The sequence below is a fragment of the Solanum tuberosum genome, unplaced genomic scaffold (genome assembly GCF_000226075.1).
Source record: "Solanum tuberosum cultivar DM 1-3 516 R44 unplaced genomic scaffold, SolTub_3.0 scf00039, whole genome shotgun sequence".
NCBI classification, from domain to species: domain Eukaryota; kingdom Viridiplantae; phylum Streptophyta; class Magnoliopsida; order Solanales; family Solanaceae; genus Solanum; species Solanum tuberosum.
In genome coordinates this window covers 1,813,351-1,834,359 of record NW_006238968.1, presented here as the reverse complement: position 1 = coordinate 1,834,359, position 21,009 = coordinate 1,813,351, and the positions used below count along the sequence as shown (strand labels likewise).

Genomic DNA, 21,009 nt, shown 5'->3' with positions numbered 1-21,009 from the left:
GAACTATCTTCGACTTCTTCATATCCTAAATCCTTTTATTAGTAAAAATGTTGATTCTATTTCTATTTATATATGATTAAAGATATTTTTTTTTACATATATACAGGAAATACTAAATTCTCTCTCATTTTTTTGTGTGCTTACTTAGTCATTTGTTTTCATTAAGATTAAGACATCAAAATCTGAATACACGTTTGAACATTAAGATTTGCATTAAGAGCTAGATGTCTAAATCTGAATACACATCTGAATATTAAGATGTTGTCTCCAAATCTGAACACTGAATAATTATTGTTTGTTTTCAATATCTGAATGTGCATATGAAATCAAACATTATATTAATAAAATGTTATGAAAAATTCATTTCAACAAAAAATATTATTTTTCGATTAAAAAAATATCATAATCATCAAGCATCACATAAAAAAAATCACAAATAAAAAGTATTTTATAGGCACAATATAATATCAAAAAGTTCAATAAGTATGATAAATACTAGTTGAAAAATAATAAATACGGTATCACATTATCAACACCTAACATATATTTTGGCTAATTGGAAAAACTAAAGAATTCTTATCTTTTTTCCGATAACCTTAATCCAATTCTCTAACTTGTGAATTGGATACTTTCACAAAATATACTAACACATGTACTATATAATTGACTCTTCCCATCCAAGTCCATCAATTTTTCCATATATTCTTCAAATGTAGGTGTACATTTTTTTAATTAATAACTCCAGAGCAGTAATCATCTTCTCATCAATTTCCAATTTAGACGAATAAGTTTTTTTTCTTCCCCAAAACTTTTTTGGGATGGAGAATTATAAAGAGCTCCATTATTTTTGTCACCAACTAGTTCAACAACAATAATATATTAGTGTTATCTCACAAACGGATTTGATGATCAAAGAGTCTCAATAAAATTATTGGCCTAAGACAAAATTCTAATAAGAGACCTCAAATATGTATACATAGTTATTATTTTTAATTATTAATAGCATTTTTTTCTACTCAAAAACCTTGATGAACATCAATACACTAAACATATTATTGCAACAAATGTTCTTGACAAACATTAATACACCCTAAGAAAATTATTAATATAAAAAAATACTTGTAAAAATTATGAAAACTTACCAGTTCAAGAGGAAAAAATTGGTGTTTGATTGAGTAAAGAGAGGAAGAAAGTTTGTAGTTGTGAGAGCAAAAGTCACGCAAAGACCGAGAGAGGCAATACAATATTATTTTATAATTTGTTAAATAAATCTGAATGGTGTTAAGACTCTCCTGCAGATCTGATCTGTCTAGATCTTTTCATCTCTATTAAGAGGCATTTTGAAAAAGAAACCAATGGACTTAATGGGCTGAATTCAGACCTAAAAAACAAATACTTAATAGACTAAATCTGAATGATTAATATTCAGATCTTCATTAAATGCAAACAAATGAGGCCTTATTCATATTGTGACCCCTCTCATAAATATTTTGATTCTGATTAGTGAAGCAAAATTTATCTAATGTAATTTACCTTTTTATTGAAATTAATAATTATCATACTGAAGTAAAATTTATCGTACGTACATGTCTAAAGGAAAATGACAACATGTCCTTTGTCAATAAAACAGTGATAATAATAATTCATGCATGGAAAGGGTTCACGAAAAGTAGTTCATTTTATCGTCCTATAGTAATATTTATAATAATAAGGCCAAGCAAATGTATTTATATGACTTATCACCTCTTTGCATTATTGGACTCAGGGGCGGCTCTAATAAATCGGTGGCCTTAAGCCAAATCCGAATGGGGGCCTTAAATTCAAATATATATTTTTTATGAAGTTTATTATAGCTAATTATTTAATTTTTCTTTAGACATAGTATTCATAATTTGTCGAACTTCTATTACTTCTTTGCTTTTTTATGAAAAGATTTTATTTTCGATAAGCAATACTCTGTGTTTTTTTAAAACTTATAACCTATTTATTTTTTTTTAAAATGAGGCCCCTCAAATTTTGGGCCTAAGGCAATTGCTTTTTTTTCAAAGTTGTTGAGCCGCCCCTGATTGGACTCGGGAAGGAATCTAGGATCTTTGTTTGAGTGATGTTGATATTAACGATGAAGTGGTGGAGTTGGAATTTTTTATAATTTTTTTTTAATATTAAAGAATAGTTAGTTGGACAAAGTATATTTTGTGTTAGTAAAGTTTAGGAATGGAACGCACATTTGAGTGTAACGTAGACAGTTCTACTGTAATATATACTTTAGTTGATATAGTGATGTTTTATTTATTCCTTTTTTTTTCTTTGCTCAAAAACCTATTTCATCCATTTCAATTTTTTTTTGGAATCTGAGGTAATTTACAGTCGTTATAACTTCTGCGAGATCCTTTGTCTTTCGAGTGAGTATTCTATGATGAGCATTCACTGCTCACTGAGGAAATCCACCACTATGTAATAGCCTGAAAATTATACTAGAGATGTAAACTGCACTAGACAAGCCATGTGCCCATGTTTATATATTTAAATTCTAAACCGTTCTCGACTAATAAAAATTATAATTAGGGAAAAGAAATCTTAATCATAATAACTATTGCCATGACGGATATTGATTGACTGTTTGGAAATGCAATGGTTAAATATATGAACAAATGAAAATAAGAGAAAAGAGAAAAAAGAAAAAAATTAGAGGATTTTTTTTAATGGTTAAATTGGAAATCGAATAAATAATTAAAGACCGTTTAATAGATAAAGTGAAAATTAAGAACAATTATTTTATTAATTAAATATATTTCAAATTGATAAATTAAATAAAAAATATATTAAATTAAGTCGATCGATAAGACCAATTAACAAATCCCAAAAAGCCATCGTGCTTACCACTACTCCATCATTAATTCACTGTGAACTATCAGTTCAAGATTCATCACCTGATTAATTTATAATATAATCAATTTAATGTGAGTTCGTGTAATTAAAATAAATTCGATAAAGGATCACAAAAATCTTAAAATAATCACACTACTAAAAAATCACTACTTTTTAATTAAAATTTTCTATTGAAAAATGTTTCGGGCTATTCTCAATTTTCCACAAATATTTTAATTGAATTAGTGAGGAAAGAAAAAAGTCCAAAGGTTATTTTTAGTATTTCAACGAGAATTTGTTTTTTACCATGCATTTTTCCAGTGAACTAGTTTAATGAAAATGAAATAAAAAACTCAAGTTTTATAATACAGTTTTTTTAATAATTCGTGATCAGAAAAAATCTTTGTTTAATTCTAGTAATCAATATGTATAATGTAATTAAATACCCAATGATTTGTGTTTAAAGGTGGAGTCAAAATTTTAAATTTTAACGTTATCCATTTTTTATATAATAAAGCATAATGAATAAAATAGTTCATTAAATCTTTCATTATTGATTACAATGTTAAGAGAGGTCCCCATGCATCAATCGATAATTGAAACTTGAAAGGAAAGGTATTAGGGATGGGCATGGTACGATATTTGAAAATTTAGATATTATAATATTGATATTCAGTTTTAAAATATTATATTATTACCATATTAATTTAATTCGGTATGGTTCGATATTTTGAAGTTTGATTTCGGTATTTTACGGTACAGTAAATTGGTAATTATAGTTTGTTCAATTTCGACTAATATATACTCGTATGATAGAGTATTATGATTTTGGCAATTAAAAAAGTCTCAGTTGTATCATACTAACATACATGTAGAAATATATATTCGAAATAAAGTACAAACAACTCATTTTGTTAATCAATTAAATTTCAAATACATTTAAATCAAAATAGAGTAGTCAAAGTTTCAACTTCTAAACATTTAGTTTATACTAATACTAGGTTGCATAGTTGTTTGTATTTTAAAATAATATATATGTTTTTTATGTAACAAGTACTTCGGTATGGTATTTGATATTTCGATAAGTTATTTCTATATACCAAATACCATATCGAATACCAAAAAAAAATTAAACGTATACCATATACCATATCAAATACTATAATATCGAAATCACGGTATTAAAAAAATTAATATGATATGGTAATTCGGTATATACCATACCATGTCCACCCCTACGTACACTAATATTATAATATTGAAATTTTGACATAGAAAAGATTGATATTTCAAAATAGTTCAGTATCTACCGAAGTATGTATAGCCTTACGAGTTAATGGTAAAAAACACACCTAAAGACTAAAGCATCTCAATATTTTGAGTTTCATACATTAATATCATGTGTGTAAATTCCTAACTGAACTTTCACTAAATGTTTATTGAAGCATACTTAAACTAACTATCAGTTATTCATTTTTCTTACTTGGAATTTCAAGTATGAAACTCAAACGATCAATAGTTTAGCTTAAATGTATTTCAATAAACATGTTAGTAATAGTTCAGATAAAAAAAACTCACATATATAATAATATAGATATAAAACTCAAAAAAATTAAAATATATTAGACGTATTTTTGATCTTTACGTTAACCATACATGTTATGATAAGAAGGGAATTAGGCCCATAGTGTTTTCAAAGTGCTACATACCGTTGCGCAATCAACAGACATGGAACTATAACTGAAACATGCAAACGCTAATCAACAACTGCGCCAGCCAGTCTCCAAGTGGGCATGTTCAGTTACAAGGACATGACATAATAATTTCATTTTATTTTTTTATAATCATGGCGTTCAGATCAATATATACGTATTTCAATTAATTTCATAAGATATTTATTACCTTTCACCGATAATAAATATTAAATAACTTATTCATTAAAGTTAGAACAGATGAAAATAAATCACCTAACTCGCTTCATTGATCACTAAGCTATACTTTTTAATACCAAAAAAATAACAATTTTGTTATAAATAAAATTATTTTACATTTGTTTTATACGCTAGGTATTGAGTCAATTAAGAGTAGGACCACAGATCGAGGCCATCAAATAATAGTATTGTGCAACGAAGAAATCGATAACCAACATACGTCGTGGTGGAATAATTGAGATATTTTCACTTTTAATTAGAGATTTTAGGTTTGAGACTTTGAAAATAAAAAATTTCTTATGAAAGTGCTATGAGAAATGAGTGATGTAATACGTAAATTTGAGTTTAATCCAATTTCGATATAAATATCGAACATCGAATAAAAATCTCAAAAAAATTTAATGAAGAAACCTGCCAATGCGCCACAGAATCTGGCATGTGACAGGTTAGTTCATAAAGTGAAATATATCCCCGCATTGTCAGTGACCTGGCTTTCTGATCTACATCAGGCCATGCAAGCTGTTTTTTTTTCTTGTGATTTATATTCCGTATTCATATTAGCGTTCGATTAAATGTGAATTCATCAAGCTTATTTTTGAAAACGCCACTTCCAATGAAAAGATTTAAATTCTCAAAAACTGAAACTCAAAATATCTCAATCATCTCTCTGCAACTCATATTAATCACGCAAAGGTTAGCTAAGATGAGAACTAACATACCAAGTCAACCATTAAATATTTGTTTAGTATTAAACCAATCAAACTCTTGCACACACAATAGCCTCTAATTATTGGCTTTACCCGAAAGAACTTGCACGCGAGCTTCAGCTATTTCGAGGACAGTCAACTACTAGACGGTTCGATTAGTCTTTCTTCCTATATTCAAGTCAGATGAATAATTTGCACGTCAGTATTGCTGTGGGCCTCCATCAGAGTTTCCTTTGACTTCGTCCCGCTCAGGTATAGTTCACCATCTATCCGATCCCGACAAGAATGTTCACTCTCGAACCATTCCAGTGGTGTAACCCTTAGGGTTAATTTTTTTAAAAAAAACAATAAATCTTAGTCAGATTAAATTCAAATTTACGTATTGTAAGGTCTACATTTTCAATAAAATTATTCTCATTTTCTAGGACTCGAACTCGCCACATGATGGAAAATTCGCAATCATCCAAATAAAAAAAAAATGCTTATTAAACTCACAAATCTCTCCAATAGCATCTCACTCCAACTCCATTGCCACATCTTCTCACTCTCCAATATCAAACTTCTCAAATGTACACAAATCTTCCATTAAAACTCACAAATCCAAAACTCCACACTAAGTTCATTTCACCATTTTTCGCCTTCAAAACCTCGAAATGAACTGAATACACACTTCATTTTTTGTATTTTTTGATCTAGCTCGTTGAGTTAACTCCCAAACCTCCCATCTCAATTCGTCAAATTTCTCCATTTTGCCGTATTTAATGGCTGACATAGTGAAGCAGATCTTGGCTAAGCCAATTCAATTAGCAGACCAAGTAACAAAAGTAGCAGACGAAGCAAATTCATTCAAACAAGATTGTGCAGATATCAAATCCAAAACAGAGAAACTAGCCGCGCTGCTACGTCAAGCAGCGCGAGCTAGCAACGATCTCTACCAACGCCCTACGAAACGAATCATCGAAGATACTGAACAAGTACTCGAAAAAGCCCTATCAATCGTCTCGAAATGTCGAGCCAACGGGCTCGTTAAACGTGTTTTCACTATCATCCCTGCTGCTGCATTTAGGAAAATGACTTCTCTACTGGAAAATTCGATCGGTGATGTATCGTGGCTCCTCCGTGTTTCTGCATCGGCGAATGAACGGGGTGATGAGTATTTGGGGCTGCCGCCGATTGCTGCTAATGAACCTATATTGTGTTTGATTTGGGAACAGATTGCAATTTTGTATACTGGCTCATCGGATGAGAGATCGGATGCTGCTGCTTCTTTGGTTTCGTTAGCTCAGGATAATGATCGGTATGGCAAGTTAATCATCGAAGAAGGTTCGTCGAAATTCTCATTTCTAAAATACATGATAGTTAATTATAATTTGTTGTGTTGCTCATACTGAAATGGACTAAACATATGGATCCCAATAATTTATGTGCTTTTTGTGGCATCGAACCCAGGACTTTTGTCAGCTTTGATATGGATCTAAATTGTGTTGAAAAGTTTAAGATATTTCATTTCAGAACTTTTAAAGGTATTTTTACTATAACAACTTTCACATATAGCAAATAAAAAAAATCATATTTGTATGTTATAACAAAGTTTGCATAATTGCGCTCCATATCAAATATATACATGTATAATTCGTTATACATACACAATTGAAAGCTATGTCTATTTCGCTATACATATATACAAAAAGAAGCAATTGTATAATTTGTTGGCTCCTCTTCAGATTTGTATAATTTCGCTGGTAGGCCATTTGTATAAATTGTTGTTAGCCTCTCGTTTGTATAAATCGTTGACAAAAATATTTGTATATCAAAATCGCTCTCTCTTTCACTTTATACAAACATAAATTATACATTATACAAACATAAATTATATATTATATTTGTATAATTTGTGTGTGTATAAAACGAGAAAGAGAGAAAGGCAAAAGAAAATTGGGCAGGGGAATATTTGTATTGTATAATTATAAGTGTATAAGATGAATATATATGTATTTGCATGTGTATATACGGTTTTCTTTCGCTTTATACAAACATAAATTATACATTATACAAATATAAATTTTACATTATATTGTATAATTTGTGTTTGTATAAAACGAGAAAGAGAGAAAGGCAAAAGAGAACTGGGTAGGGGAATATTTTTATTGTATAATTATAAGTGTATAAGACGAATATATATGTATTTGCATGTGTATATACAATTTTCTCTCGCTTTATACAAACAGAAACGCAATTTATACAATTCTGTTGTATAAAGCGAGAGAGGCGAGCACAGAGGGAGCGAGCGAGAAAGGGAGAGTGGCGAGCGAGAATTTGGAGGGAGTGAGGCGACTGACAATCGTTTGCTATAGGACGCAATTAAATCAAACAGTAGCTACTCCATTTATTTTAGATTATAAGTTTGTCATTCTGTACAATTATCCCTTTTTACTATACTAAAAAGAATTTAAGCTATTAAAAAGAACACACTTTTAAATACGTAATTAATTATATTATGTCTCGACAGGTGGAGTTGGACCGTTGTTGAAATTGTTGAAGGAAGGGAAATTGGAAGGTCAGGAGAATGCTGCTAAGGCAATTGGACTTCTTGGACGCGACCCTGAAAGTGTCGAACACATGATACATGCTGGCGTTTGCTCAGTGTTTGCGAAAATCCTCAAAGAAGGTCTGATGAAAGTTCAGTCAGTAGTGGCATGGGCAGTTGCAGAGCTCGTTTCACATTACCCGAAATGCCAAGATCTTTTTCAGCAGCATAATATAGTCAGGTTACTGGTTAGCCATCTCGCGTTTGAGACGGTTCAAGAGCATATCAAGTATGCTATTGTCAGCAAAGCCACTTCGATTCACGCTGTTGTTTTGGCTAGTAATAACAATAGTAATGTGAACAAGGCGAACGAGGATGATGGAAAGATTCGTGTTCCACATCCATTAGGGAATAATAAGTCTAATCAGATGCATAATGTGATTACCACCACTATGTCGATGAAGGGTCTAACGAAAACCCCTCAGGAAAATCTTGTCAATGGCGTGAACCAGACGTTGAATCAGCTTAGCAAGATTAACGGAAATAGCAACGTGATGAAGCAAAATCATGTCAATCATCTGCAGCATCAGCATCAGCATCAGCATCAGAACAGTGTTTGTTCAACTGGGGCGAGTAATAAAGGGAGGGAAAATGAGGATCCTGCTACCAAGGCTTATATGAAGGCGATGGCTGCACGAGCATTATGGAAACTTGCCAAGGGAAATTCCTCAATTTGTCGCAGCATTACTGAATCACGAGCACTGCTTTGCTTTGCGGTACTCCTGGACAAAGGAACAGACGATGTTAAGTACAATTCATCTATGTCCATAATGGAAATCACAGCAGTGGCAGAACAAGATGCTGATTTGAGACGGTCAGCGTTCAAGCCTAACACAACAGCCTGCAAAGCTGTTGTTGATCAATTACTGAGAATCATCGAAAAAGGAGATTCAGACTTGCTTATTCCATGTATCAATGCTATTGGAAACTTAGCTAGGACTTTTCGAGCAACTGAAACAAGGATCATTAGTCCATTAGTCAAGCTACTTGATGAGCGCGAACCATTAATCTCCAAAGAAGCAGCATTAGCCCTTGCAAAATTCGCTTGTTCAGATAACTACCTTCACAAGGATCACTCCAAGGCCATCATAAACGCCGGAGGGACAAAACATTTGATTCAACTTGTTTACTTTGGTGAACAAAAAGTTCAGAGTCCTGCATTGCTTCTACTTTGCTACATTGCGTTGCACGTTCCTGATAGTGAAGCACTTGCTCAAGCCGAGGTACTGACAGTGCTCGAGTGGGCCTCAAAGCACGCGTACTTGAGCCAACACGAAAAGGTAGAGAGATTGTTGCAGGAAGCAAATAGCAGGCTTGAACTATATCAATCTAGAGGATCAAGGGGATTTCATTGACTTGTAATAATAATAAAAATGTGTAGAATTTGTATGTTGTTAGCTTAAATTTTATGTTATTTGTTTTAGATTTTGTTTTTATTTGTCATTTTAACCCTGTTCTAGTTGTGTAGAATAAACTTCTAATTAGATTCACCATTTGATTGTAACCTTTTCGTTACAGAATTATCTGTTTTATTGTAAAATAGACTCTTGTGGTACGGTCTTTTTCTTAATCCTGTGTATAGTGATAGCTTAGTGCACTAGGCTGCTTCTTTAATTTGCATTTGTTTTTTGGATTTCTTGTTCTTCTTTTGTTCTACTTATGGGGATTTATTTCATTATTTTTTTCATTTGGTGTTAGGTTCCTGCATTGGAGACCAACTATTCTGGATTCACCCATCTACTAATTGGAATTAAGATTTAATCTCTTTGGTCCCTATTATATGGTGTTTTTAGTTTCACATTTAGTCCAAAATAAATGAATTTTTGCATAATAAAAAGGGTATTAATTTTTTAAACAAAATGTTTTTTTTAATTCAAGAAATGTCGATAAATTCATATGACCAACCTCAACAAGTTCAACAGCGAGTCATATTTAGATTAATTGATTTATATTTGGTATTCTTATAACAATATAAGCTTTTTTTTAGGGGCGAAACCACGATTTAGATTAATTGATTTATACTTGGTAGTCTTAAAATAAAATAAGTTTTTTTTTAGATTAATTGATTTTATACTTGGTAGTCTAAAAACAAAATAAGTTATTTTTAGAGGCAAAGCCACGATTTAAAGTTTATGATTTGTGAATTTGCTATTGAACTCATAGCTCATTTTAGTCATCAAGTTCGTAATGAAATATTCATATACATATTTAAATGGACTTCCTAATACAATATAGAATCTAAACAAAAATTACTTGTTACGATTCCAATTAATTTAAATTCGCATTTCATAATTTCTATTAGAACTTTTTTCATTCTCAAGACTCGAACGAAGGGATATAATGTTTCCCATTAATTTATTTGATAATGGTAATTTTCCGTACGTACTAATGTTACATAACAACCTATCATTGCCACTAGCTGCACATGTATGAAAATTATTAGATGAATAATTCGTAATAACATAGTTTTAATAAGTGAGGCACATGTCTACCCTTTTATAATTATGATATTTGTTATTCATACCGATATAGATTGTAATGCGTTAGTAGGATCTTAATCAGAAGTTTTGAATTTGAATTTTGTATAGAAAAACTTTTGTTGGGGTGCCACCTCATGAATGGACCCTACAATGCACGATCTGAATTTAATCGAATTTCTAATACAAGCTTCAGACGCTGAATGAATAACAAAAAAAAAACCATTATTCATTAATATATTATGTCCCCTATTTTATGTATTTTTTTCTTGGATATTACACTCTTTGTCTCAAATTAACTACATTACTATAGCTTAAAATAATTTATTTTCGTAATTCAGGATTAAAGTTGACTATTATTTTCAATTATACTTTAATGACATACTTCTTCTGTCTTATATTACTTGTCCATGTTATTAAAAATGTATATCTCAAATTGTGTGTTAATTAACAAAATCAAAACCGAATTATTTTTTTAAAAAAATCATTTTGCCTTTAATTAATTCTTTTTGAAGTATAAATATTATAAAATTTCAAAAAAGTTTCTCACTTCTAATTTTGAATTGTTTTTGTTGATGGACAAGACACATAAATAGAATGTATTGAAAAGAGTTAAAAAGGTAAAATATTAATAAAAATATTCTTCTTATTTATGATTTCTTGGTTGTGTGTAGGGAAAATAGACAAATAATAAAGGCAGATGGAGTAATATTTTTTAAAAAGAAATCAATTTACTTTTATTAACTAAGTAGAGATTACTTGGTCAACTATATACCTAGTGTTTTTTGTCTTTCTTAATAGGAGGAAATGATGGTTATAACCGACTGCAAATTGAATAGAACATATTTTTTAGATTTCTTATGTGTAAAAATGAAAATCTCTAGTGAAAAAAAAACATAAAACTAAAATCAAATTATAAAGAATTACAAAACTAAATCTCTCGATAAAAAAAATTAAAACGATAGTTATAATAAAATGATTCAACATATATTATAACCTAATGTAAATGTTTAACCCTGCATCACCACAACGCCAGATTGTCTAAAGGAAGAAGAAAACAAGTGCACCAACAACATCATCGACGTCTTTTAACTCACAATTTTGAGTTTTAAATATGAAAAAATCTGTAATAAAAAATGTTTTTTCTCAAATAAACTCTCAGTAACATGAATTTAAATTAGTGAGCTCCAACGCATATACCGACTACTGCATGAGAAAAAAAAAACTTCTTCAACAAATATAGGTCAAACAAGAAGTAGGAAATGGACCGAAAGATATGGACTAACATGAACTGGATCATAGTTTTATGGGCTAAATATATTATTCTTATTTGAACTTTTATCTAATCTTTTAAAATAATTGAATCACGCAAAAATATAGTACCAAACTTTAACTATTTGTATCTAAAGTTTTAATATTGTACATCTAAAGTTATTCGAAAGTAGATAGACATACATGTATTTATAAACTTAGAGCGCATAACTCAAATAGTGGCATCAAATCGTTGGAGATGGATCTACAATTTGAACTTTATAGGTTTCAACAAAAATCTCAAATTAATTTACAATGATAACTGAGTCACAATTAAATATTTATAATTTTTTAATTGAATTTTTAATTCATATACAAGAAATGAAGAATAATTATTGAGATTTCAAAAATTCATACCTAAATTTTTCTATCCATCCTGAACTTCAAGTATCTCTATACTACACTAAAGTAGATGATATTGAACTTTTGACTCTGTTTATTTTATAGGCAAACTTTAAAGTTTAACAACTTTTAACTTTAAACTTTAAATATTTGCATATAAAAAATCAACGATAAGTCGATAACAAATTCAAAATCACTTATTTTCAAAATTAGTGGATATAATTTCTGGACTTCTCATTTTAACTTTTGGCCAGCCTATAGTCCAATGGAATAATCAGAAATGGGCTTGTGCACAACATAACACAATTCTTACCTGATAGAAGAAGAAAAGAACACTAGTAGGAAAAAGGATCGGGATGAGATAATTAATATTGAATATTAACTGTATAATTTTTTAAATAATTGTAATTAGATAAGTTACTTTTACTTATTTAAGAAACTTTTTTTCTTAAAAAATATTGTTTTAAAAATAAGTAAAATTAACCAATCAAACATGAAAATAAATTAAAGAACTGATTGAAAAATATTTTTCATACCTGAATAAATGATCCAGATAAAGATTGAGTTGAGTCATAAAATATGATAACATAACTTTATTATTGTACCCATGATTTACAAGTCATATTTCGTCACATTAACTTAATTTTATAAACTATAGCAATGAAATTATTTAACTACTTTTGTCACTACTTCACTAACTTCTTGATTATCCACTTTGCCTTCTCTATTTGATAATTTTTTTTAATTGTAATATCAATATGGATTAATTATATTTGTAATATTGGAAGATTGTTTTTGAATTTTAACGTGTACATCCAATTTATATATCCGTCTCTCCAAAAAATGGATATCTGCAGAAAAGATTTTCAGTTCAATTTTTTTTTTCTCTCATCCAAATTGACATGAATCTCAATGAAAATGAACATACTAAGATTTGAATTTTGAATTGAATTAATGCCACAATATATTGAAAAATTATGGACTTTACCGAGAAAAACAATATATTTGTATGGCAAAATAAAGCTCACTAACTATTTTTTACCTCGTAACTGAAAAATAATTATTGTTGTGGTATTTTAAATTTTGCCAGTAAAATTTAATGACAATGTCATAAAATAGTATTTGTGAAATTTGAAACAACAAAAATGGTTATATTTTTTATTATTAAGGTGCTAAAAATGGTCATTTGTTTAGAAGGGAAAATGATGCCATTATGACTTCACTTGCTATCAGAGATGGTAAATTATGCTGAAATTATGTCACCACTTTATTATTTTGTACACGTAAAAAAAGAAGAAAAAAAGTCCATTTATTCCTAATTCATAAGATTTGTTGAAACTATGTGGTCACTTTTTATATAAAAATAATAATAATTGTAACACGCCTATAAATCCCCATCCATTCCTTCATATACACACACCTTACTATAATTTTTAGCTTTCTTTGTACAAATATAAGCCAAGATTGATGTCTTTTTTGTGTAGATCGATAGAGAAAAAAAATTGGCTTACCAACTTGATTTCCTCACTTTCTTGAAGTCAATCGCTAATCATTCTAAATTTTCTTTTTTTTATCCCTTATATTTTCACAAATTATCTCCTCACCCCCCACCCAACAATCTTCTTTGTTTTCATCTTTTCTAGGGGCATGGATCAATAACATATAAGTTGAATCAAACATCTATGTCAATACATGTCCCTATGAACTTGACTTAGTTGTTGTGTTGCTACAATTTTAAAGATATTTTTGATGTATGAGGTTAAAGGAAAAAGGGTGAAATTTGCCCTTGCACTTTGCGTAATGATCCAAATATTCTTTTTGAGTTGTTCAGATTGTCAGTAAACTTTGAAGAATAAAGCTATTGTTATTTCAACGCTACCGCCATCTTCTTCATCCATACTTAAAAGCCTCCAATGACTAGGTAACTGATTTAATTACAGGGATGAGGAATGGTGGTTGACAACAATGTCGATCGAATTTGGATTATTTCAAGCAAATTTGGACTGTTCCGCACAGTTCAATGTCAAATTTGACCTTTTTTCCTTATTGAAATGACTCGTGAGTTGAATAGCTATTGTTTTTAGTCAATATGGACAAATTGAGCTAACTTTTACAATGACAAAATAGATCTGTCTTCCAACTTTTATAGAGGAGATAATTGAACTATTTTGCAAAATACAAAAAGCAAATTTACTTTCACGTCTATAGGAAGTTCATGGATGTTATTACTAATACAAATGCATTTCTTTCTTTAATCTTAAATTTACAACTCAATTAGAAATTTCACTACTTTTCCCACAAGTATCTATGTCAAAAGGTCTACTTTGTTTGAAGTTGAAGTTAGTTTAGACAAAAAATTAAAAGTTTACAATTGGAATGTCAATTCTTTAAACTTAAAAAATCCATCTTCAAAAACTAATCGAAAAATCATTAATGTATAAATGAAAATTATCAAAAATACCCTTAACATTTAGAATATGACTCATCAACTTTTTGCTTTTGATCTTAAAAACCCTCAATCTTTGTTTTTGGCTCTAAAAAGGAACTGAATTTTCACCTCGCTGATGAGAGTTCGATTCCCCACGTTCAAATCCGACCCGATCTTTTTTCTTCAAAAAAAAAAAAGGTACCAACTAAATAAATAATAATTTATTTTTGAAAAAATAAAAAGGAAAAAAGTTCAATGTCCAAACTAGGCCTAAATTACAACTTTTTCCCCCCTTTTTTGTCCTTTATCCTCATTCAACTAACCAAAAAATAGAACCAAACCCTAACTAAAATAAGGGATCCAATAAGCCCTAATGCAATAAGGCTTTAACAATTTAGCCTATAAATTCTCCCTATTCCCATAGAATTAGGGCACAAAATTTTCATCTTTTGATTGTTTGATCGATTTTGAGCTAATCAATCATCAATGGCGGCCGAAGGTACTCGATTGACAGGGGTTGTGTCTCGGTTCAGTAACCAAAAGGGTTACGGTTTCATCAAACCTGATGATGGAACCGAAGATCTTTTTGTTCATCAATCTGAGATCAAATCTGAGGGGTTTCGTTCGTTGTATGAAGGTCAGAAAGTTGAGTTTATGGTGACTGGGAATGGGGATAAGTATCAGGCTGTTGAGGTTACGGGTCCTGATGGGGCGCCTTTGGATGGAGGTCGTAACGGCGGCGGTGGCGGCGGTGGTGGTAGGGGTATGGGTCGTGGCGGTGATCGGAGGAATGGGAATGGGTTTTTGAGAAGTGGGGGTGGTGGTGAGTGTTATAACTGTGGTAGGGTGGGTCATATGGCTAGGGATTGTGATCTTATCAGTGGTGGAGGAGGTGGCGGCGGTGGTGGAGGAGGAGGTGCGTGTTATACTTGTGGAATGACGGGGCATATAGCTAGGGATTGTGTTGGTAGTGGTGGTGGTGGTGCTGGAAGTGGTGGAGGCGCTTGTTACACTTGTGGAATGACGGGGCATATAGCTAGGGATTGTGACCGTAGTGGTGGCGGCGGCGGTGGCGGTGCTGGAAGTGGTGGTTGTTACAATTGTGGTGGACTTGGGCACATGGCTCGAGATTGCCCTAGTGAGAGACGTGGCGGCGGTGGTGGTGCAGGTGGTGGTAGTGGGGCTTGTTATAATTGTGGATTGCCAGGGCACCTGGCAAGGGACTGTTCACGCGAGAGTGGTGGCGGTGGTGGTGACAGATTTGGGAGATCCGGTGGCGGCGGCAGTGGTGACAGGTTTGGGAGATCTAGTGGCGGCGGAAGCAAATGCTACAACTGTGGAGAAACTGGCCATTTTGCAAGGGAATGCACCACCCCAGCTGTGAAGTGAGAATCTTTTAGAGGAAGAGTTGTCATGTACATGATCTTCTCTTTTTCTCTTGTCTTCCTATTTGGGAGTATTTAATTAATATGGATAATACAGACTTGTTTCTTTTGTTACTTTTAGTTTCCTAAATACATGCATTGGTAGCTTTTAGGATAACAAATTAGTTGTTGGGATTTCCTACCAACTGTTTCTGTGATGGAAAGTTTTGATTTTTGTTGGTTATACAAATATATAAAAAGCTTGGCTTTGGATTTGGAATTTTTGGGTTTCTCATGGGTAAATTTCACTGGATTAATGTTTCATGTCCATTAATATTTTCCCTCTTTGATGTTCATGTTTCTGCATTTTGAATTCATGGGAAAAGTTGTGCAAATCTAGCAGCTTCAATCTTTTAGCTCGTATCTGAGATGTTTCACTTCTGTATTTGTAGTGATTATGTCTTATGTATGCTTTATGTTTGTGTGGATATGGGAATGCCCGGTGCTCATTGAGTGACGATATTCGGCCGTAGTCCTCGAGTAGTCTTTCTGTTGCTTAATCATGGGGAGATACTGGTGATTGATTGAGTTTTGATCTATGCTTTAGTCAATGGATTCTGTTTAGGTTAGGAGATTGCCTTTGGGGGGTTATCATTGAGATGTAAGTTATGCAATTGCTTTATTTTGCTGCTGTACTAGCTTTGGTTTTTCTTGCAGTTAGTTAGAGATAGTACTGAACCTTAGACTCTTAAAATGGATTGAAGTTACATGAACATTCTTGGTATTGTTGAATCTTTTGATCTTGCTAAACATGGTAGTGATGTGTCATACTTTGTGGTGTGGTACTGAAGCTTGAATATCTGTGTAAAGTTTACATAAAATGTGTTTTTTTCCAGTTGCCAGCATATAATTAAATGATTGATTTTCTTTACTCAAAGTGAGAACTGAGTAAAGGGACGAGTGCGTGGATCCATCTTAAGGTGGCTGTTTTACAGTGTTGTTGCCTTGGCTATCTCAGGACCGTGAAGACTTTGCTAAGTGTTTCTCTATTTAGGCTGTATATTTGGACTCAATACATATGATCTTGTCTATTTGATGCCTGATATGGAGTATGAATAAAATTAGTGTCTATACTCACTTGTTTTGGAATACAATTGTGATAGGCTCGTTAAACAAATATTTTGAGTGCTAGTAGTTTAATTTCAAAATAAAATAAAATATTTTGAGTGCTAGTAGTGATGTAGCAAGGAATAGAAACAGAAAATAATAGTGCTAAGGATTAGTAGTTAAACGATGAATTCAACTATTAAAGTTTTAAACGATGAACCATAAACTTTCTAGATAAACGAAGAACTTGTTAAATGCTAGCCTCCAAATCTCCAATGGGGATAGTCTTCCTAGTCAAGGGGTAGATGAAGATCTTCTTTCCACCACTAAGTCAGAGGAAAATGTGAAGGTGGGACTCTTTCCTTCTCGGAACTCTCAAGTTGTCTTTAGTTTATCTTCACTATTAATTTTATCACATCAAATTCTGTCAAGGTTTTGAATGAATATTTGCACCTCACTGATCCTAGTCTCCTCCATACTAGTGTGTTTAGATGAAAATCAAATATTGTCGGGTGGTAGGAATGGTGTATGCGAACTCATCATCCCTTGCAGATAACAGTTTGTAAACAGGCAGTGTTGTGCTGATTCATTTTTGTTCTCTGGTCCTAATTCTCCAGAATTTGAGCCAGAAGGTCTACCGGAAACGACCTCTCTACCCCACAAAGGTATGGGTAAGGTCTAAAGTACATCCTACTCTCCTAAACCTCACTTGTGGGATTACACTAGGTTGTTGTTGTTGTTATCCTAGTTCTCCAAAGTGATGTTCTGACTAAACAACTGAAATGTTGTATATTTCATGTTACTGTTTCTGATTCCAAATTATGTGTTGTAACTAGTAAGTACCATCTTTTTAGCATTGGAATCTAAGTTGCATGAACTCTTCACTTTCGTTGCCGCACTTGTGTTGGATTCTCCAAAAATACACTACTTTTGGAAAATCTGACTCGCATCCATTGACATTTTTGAAGAGTCCCAAGCAAACATAGATTGGCATAACTGGTGTTGGTTTCATAACGGAAGTTTTGGTGACAAGTTGAGCTACTAAGAGACTATTAGGGGCAGCCTGACTTTAGTATATAGATCAATTTGTGTGTCAAGCTTCACTCTGAATGCCTTCTTGATTGAGAACCTTGAGACATGGGTCAAGTTGAACTCATTGCCATCATTAGCATTTTTTTTATGACAAGGGAAATTCGCAGTCGCTACCCCACTTTGAGTGTGCACAGGATAAAAGCCCCGCTCTTATCCATTAGCATTTTCCTCAGACTGAAGGTCAATCCATTGAATTGTTCAAGTTTGACTCAAGTTTTGACATATACTTCAGTGGAGGAATCAATATCAGAAATAGAATCACTGTCTACAATATCAGCTTGGTTGTAGACAGTAGGGATTACAGTAGGATAAGCAAATTTGATTTCTGATTCTGCTCAAGTCAAGGGTTTAGGGGTAAGGTTTGCTTACGTTCCACTCCCTTCGTCCCTACTTGTGGAACACACTGAATGTTTTGTTGTAGTTGATCAATGATTCTGCTTTAGATGGAAGCCAAAAGGAAATTTGTGGATTATATATGCATTAACTATGCAAGGGTTAGGCATTGAAAAGTCAAATCAAATCGAAAAAAAAAATTCTGACTAGGTCGGGTTTATTTTGATTTGGTAACAAAAATAAACTGAACCAAATCGATAAATTAAATGTATAATTTTAAAAAGCAAACTTTTAAAGATTTGATATTGGATTTTCTTTGAAAACATGACGAGAAATATTTATGATTCTCTTATTGGATGTGATATTATTTATTTAATAGAATTGTGTAATGCATTCATTTTTATATACTGCTTAATATATATATATATATATATAATGGAGTGTTGTTGAAATTTATCAATCTATTTGTTCTTTGCAAGATATATTGAACTCTTATATTATTGTTGAATTTGAGATGGAATATTTCAGTAATTTTAAAATTAAATATAGCGTATTGTCTTTTAGGTTTATATTGAGTTGTGTTTGATTATTAAAATTTAGTTAAGTTTGAATGCATGCATTATTGAAAATTATTGTTAGACTAATTACATAGCTATTATGTGTTCAATAGAACATATATTACGCATTTTGTCAATTATTATTATTGATTTGGTAAAAATCGACAGAACCAAATGTACACCTCAACTTTGAAACCCCACTTGAATCTAACACCAAAGGTTCAAATTGCCTTGTAATTCATGACACTGCATTTGAGTTATTTTATGGAAAAATTATTTAAATACACAATTTATTTTATTATATTTTTTTAAAATTTTCTATCATTTGAAAAAAATTACAAAAATTCCTACTGTCTCCTATTTTCGGATGATGTACATGATGTATCGTTGAGTGATGTATCCGAAATCAAGATACAATGTATCATGTATTTGGATTTCCTAAATTTAAGGGATTTTTGTAATTTGAAAAATAGTAGAAATATGATGTAATTAGCTTTTAACATTATAAGATTTGTGTAAAATTTAGTACTTTTTTTTATCCAACCCATTTAATTCTACGTGAATTGGGCGAGTTAAATGGGTTTGGACCAAATTTGTTACCTTTATATGCATTATATGTCGCTTAATTCCTACTAAACTTAAAATGATAGACACGGAAAGTTTGTTTAAGACATAACTTAGTTCCTATATTACATAGTCATACAAGTAAATATAGTTAACTAATTAAACAAAATATTTTTCCAAAGGGTAATTTTTTATTACAAACTAATTAAAGAAAAGGTAAACTGTCAAATTAAAGTTTAGCTAGTAATCAAGGACAAATATACAGAGCTTAAGAGTAATTAAGATCATTGAGATGAAATTTTTTAGGATTATGGTATTGCTAACAATTATGTTGAGTATTCATCTGAATTAACATAGTGATTTATCTAAAATTACAATTAACAAGGTTTAATATTATGAATAAAAATTTCTCGAGTCTTAACTCGAAAGCATTTAATTCAAAGTTCAAGAGTATAAAATTTAAAAGTTTTTTTTTTTAATTTCTTAAAATTTAATGAGAAATCAAAACCAGACAAACAAATTGAAACGAAGAGAGTAATAAATAAAATGCATACTTTACTATAATTAATATTCTTGTATAATCTCAACGAACAAGTAAAAGTACACATAGAGAGTACTAATACAGGAAAAATTACTTGGGTGCGTATTTTTTAATAAATAATTACTTAGTTTAATAATATTTTTTTATTTATTACCATTTATAGCAATACATAATAATATTATGGTAAATCTGCACTATATATTAAAAGTAAATTATTCATATAATATAAATGTATTATAAGTGTTCTAAGTGTATTAAAATATGTGATAAATATATTACTCACCAACAAAATATGTATTATATATGTTACATAAATTATTCTCTGTATTATATATTAAAACTGTATTTTATATGTATTATAAATGTTAAGTAAAAAAGAAACTATTCTTACTATAAATAGTGAATATTTTCTTAATATAACATATTTACTTAACAAAAACAATTGCCGACCTACATTATTATTGGTAATATTTTCCTCCAATGTCCCTCCAAAATACTTTCTATATATATCATCCTTTTTTATTTTCCATAACAAAAATCAATATTTTTTTACTAGTATAAATTTAAATATCATCTTAATATTTCATCATCAAATTGTCCACTTATTTTTTTCATATTATTTTTACGTGCCCACATTGCCTTCTTCACACATTTATTTTTTTCCTCATAACACAAAGAATGATGAATGCTCAAGTTTCTCTTGCCTTCTTTTTCTTATGTTTCATCATTCTAATTTCAGGTGACATTTTTTAAACTTTTTCTATGTAAAATTTGATGGTATATTGAATTCGTAATCCATA

General features: G+C 31.0%; 2 protein-coding genes across 2 annotated transcripts; both read left to right on the top strand.

The window, feature by feature from the left end:
• Window positions 1-5,987: 5,987 nt before the first annotated feature.
• On the top strand, window positions 5,988-9,653 carry LOC102587235 (uncharacterized). Its single transcript, XM_006343303.2, has 2 exons — window positions 5,988-6,829; window positions 8,016-9,653. The coding sequence occupies exons 1-2, from the start codon at window positions 6,268-6,270 to the stop codon at window positions 9,446-9,448; spliced, it is 1,995 nt and encodes a 664-aa protein (XP_006343365.1). The 5' UTR covers window positions 5,988-6,267; the 3' UTR covers window positions 9,449-9,653.
• A 5,272-nt stretch (window positions 9,654-14,925) lies between these two features.
• Window positions 14,926-16,297, top strand: LOC102586895 (cold shock domain-containing protein 3). The gene has a single exon (XM_006343302.2). It carries the CDS (start codon window positions 15,138-15,140, stop codon window positions 16,038-16,040), a length of 903 nt encoding a protein of 300 aa, XP_006343364.1. The 5' UTR covers window positions 14,926-15,137; the 3' UTR covers window positions 16,041-16,297.
• Window positions 16,298-21,009: the final 4,712 nt, after the last annotated feature.

Excerpts from the sequence above, each read along its gene's own strand:
- LOC102587235 (XM_006343303.2), top strand. The coding sequence starts at position 6,268 with ATGGCTGACATAGTGAAGCAGATCTTGGCTAAGCCAATTCAATTAGCA. Across the intron at positions 6,830-8,015 it reads CAAGTTAATCATCGAAGAAG|GTGGAGTTGGACCGTTGTTG; the intron begins GTTCGTCGAAAT and ends ATGTCTCGACAG.
- LOC102586895 (XM_006343302.2), top strand. The coding sequence starts at position 15,138 with ATGGCGGCCGAAGGTACTCGATTGACAGGGGTTGTGTCTCGGTTCAGT.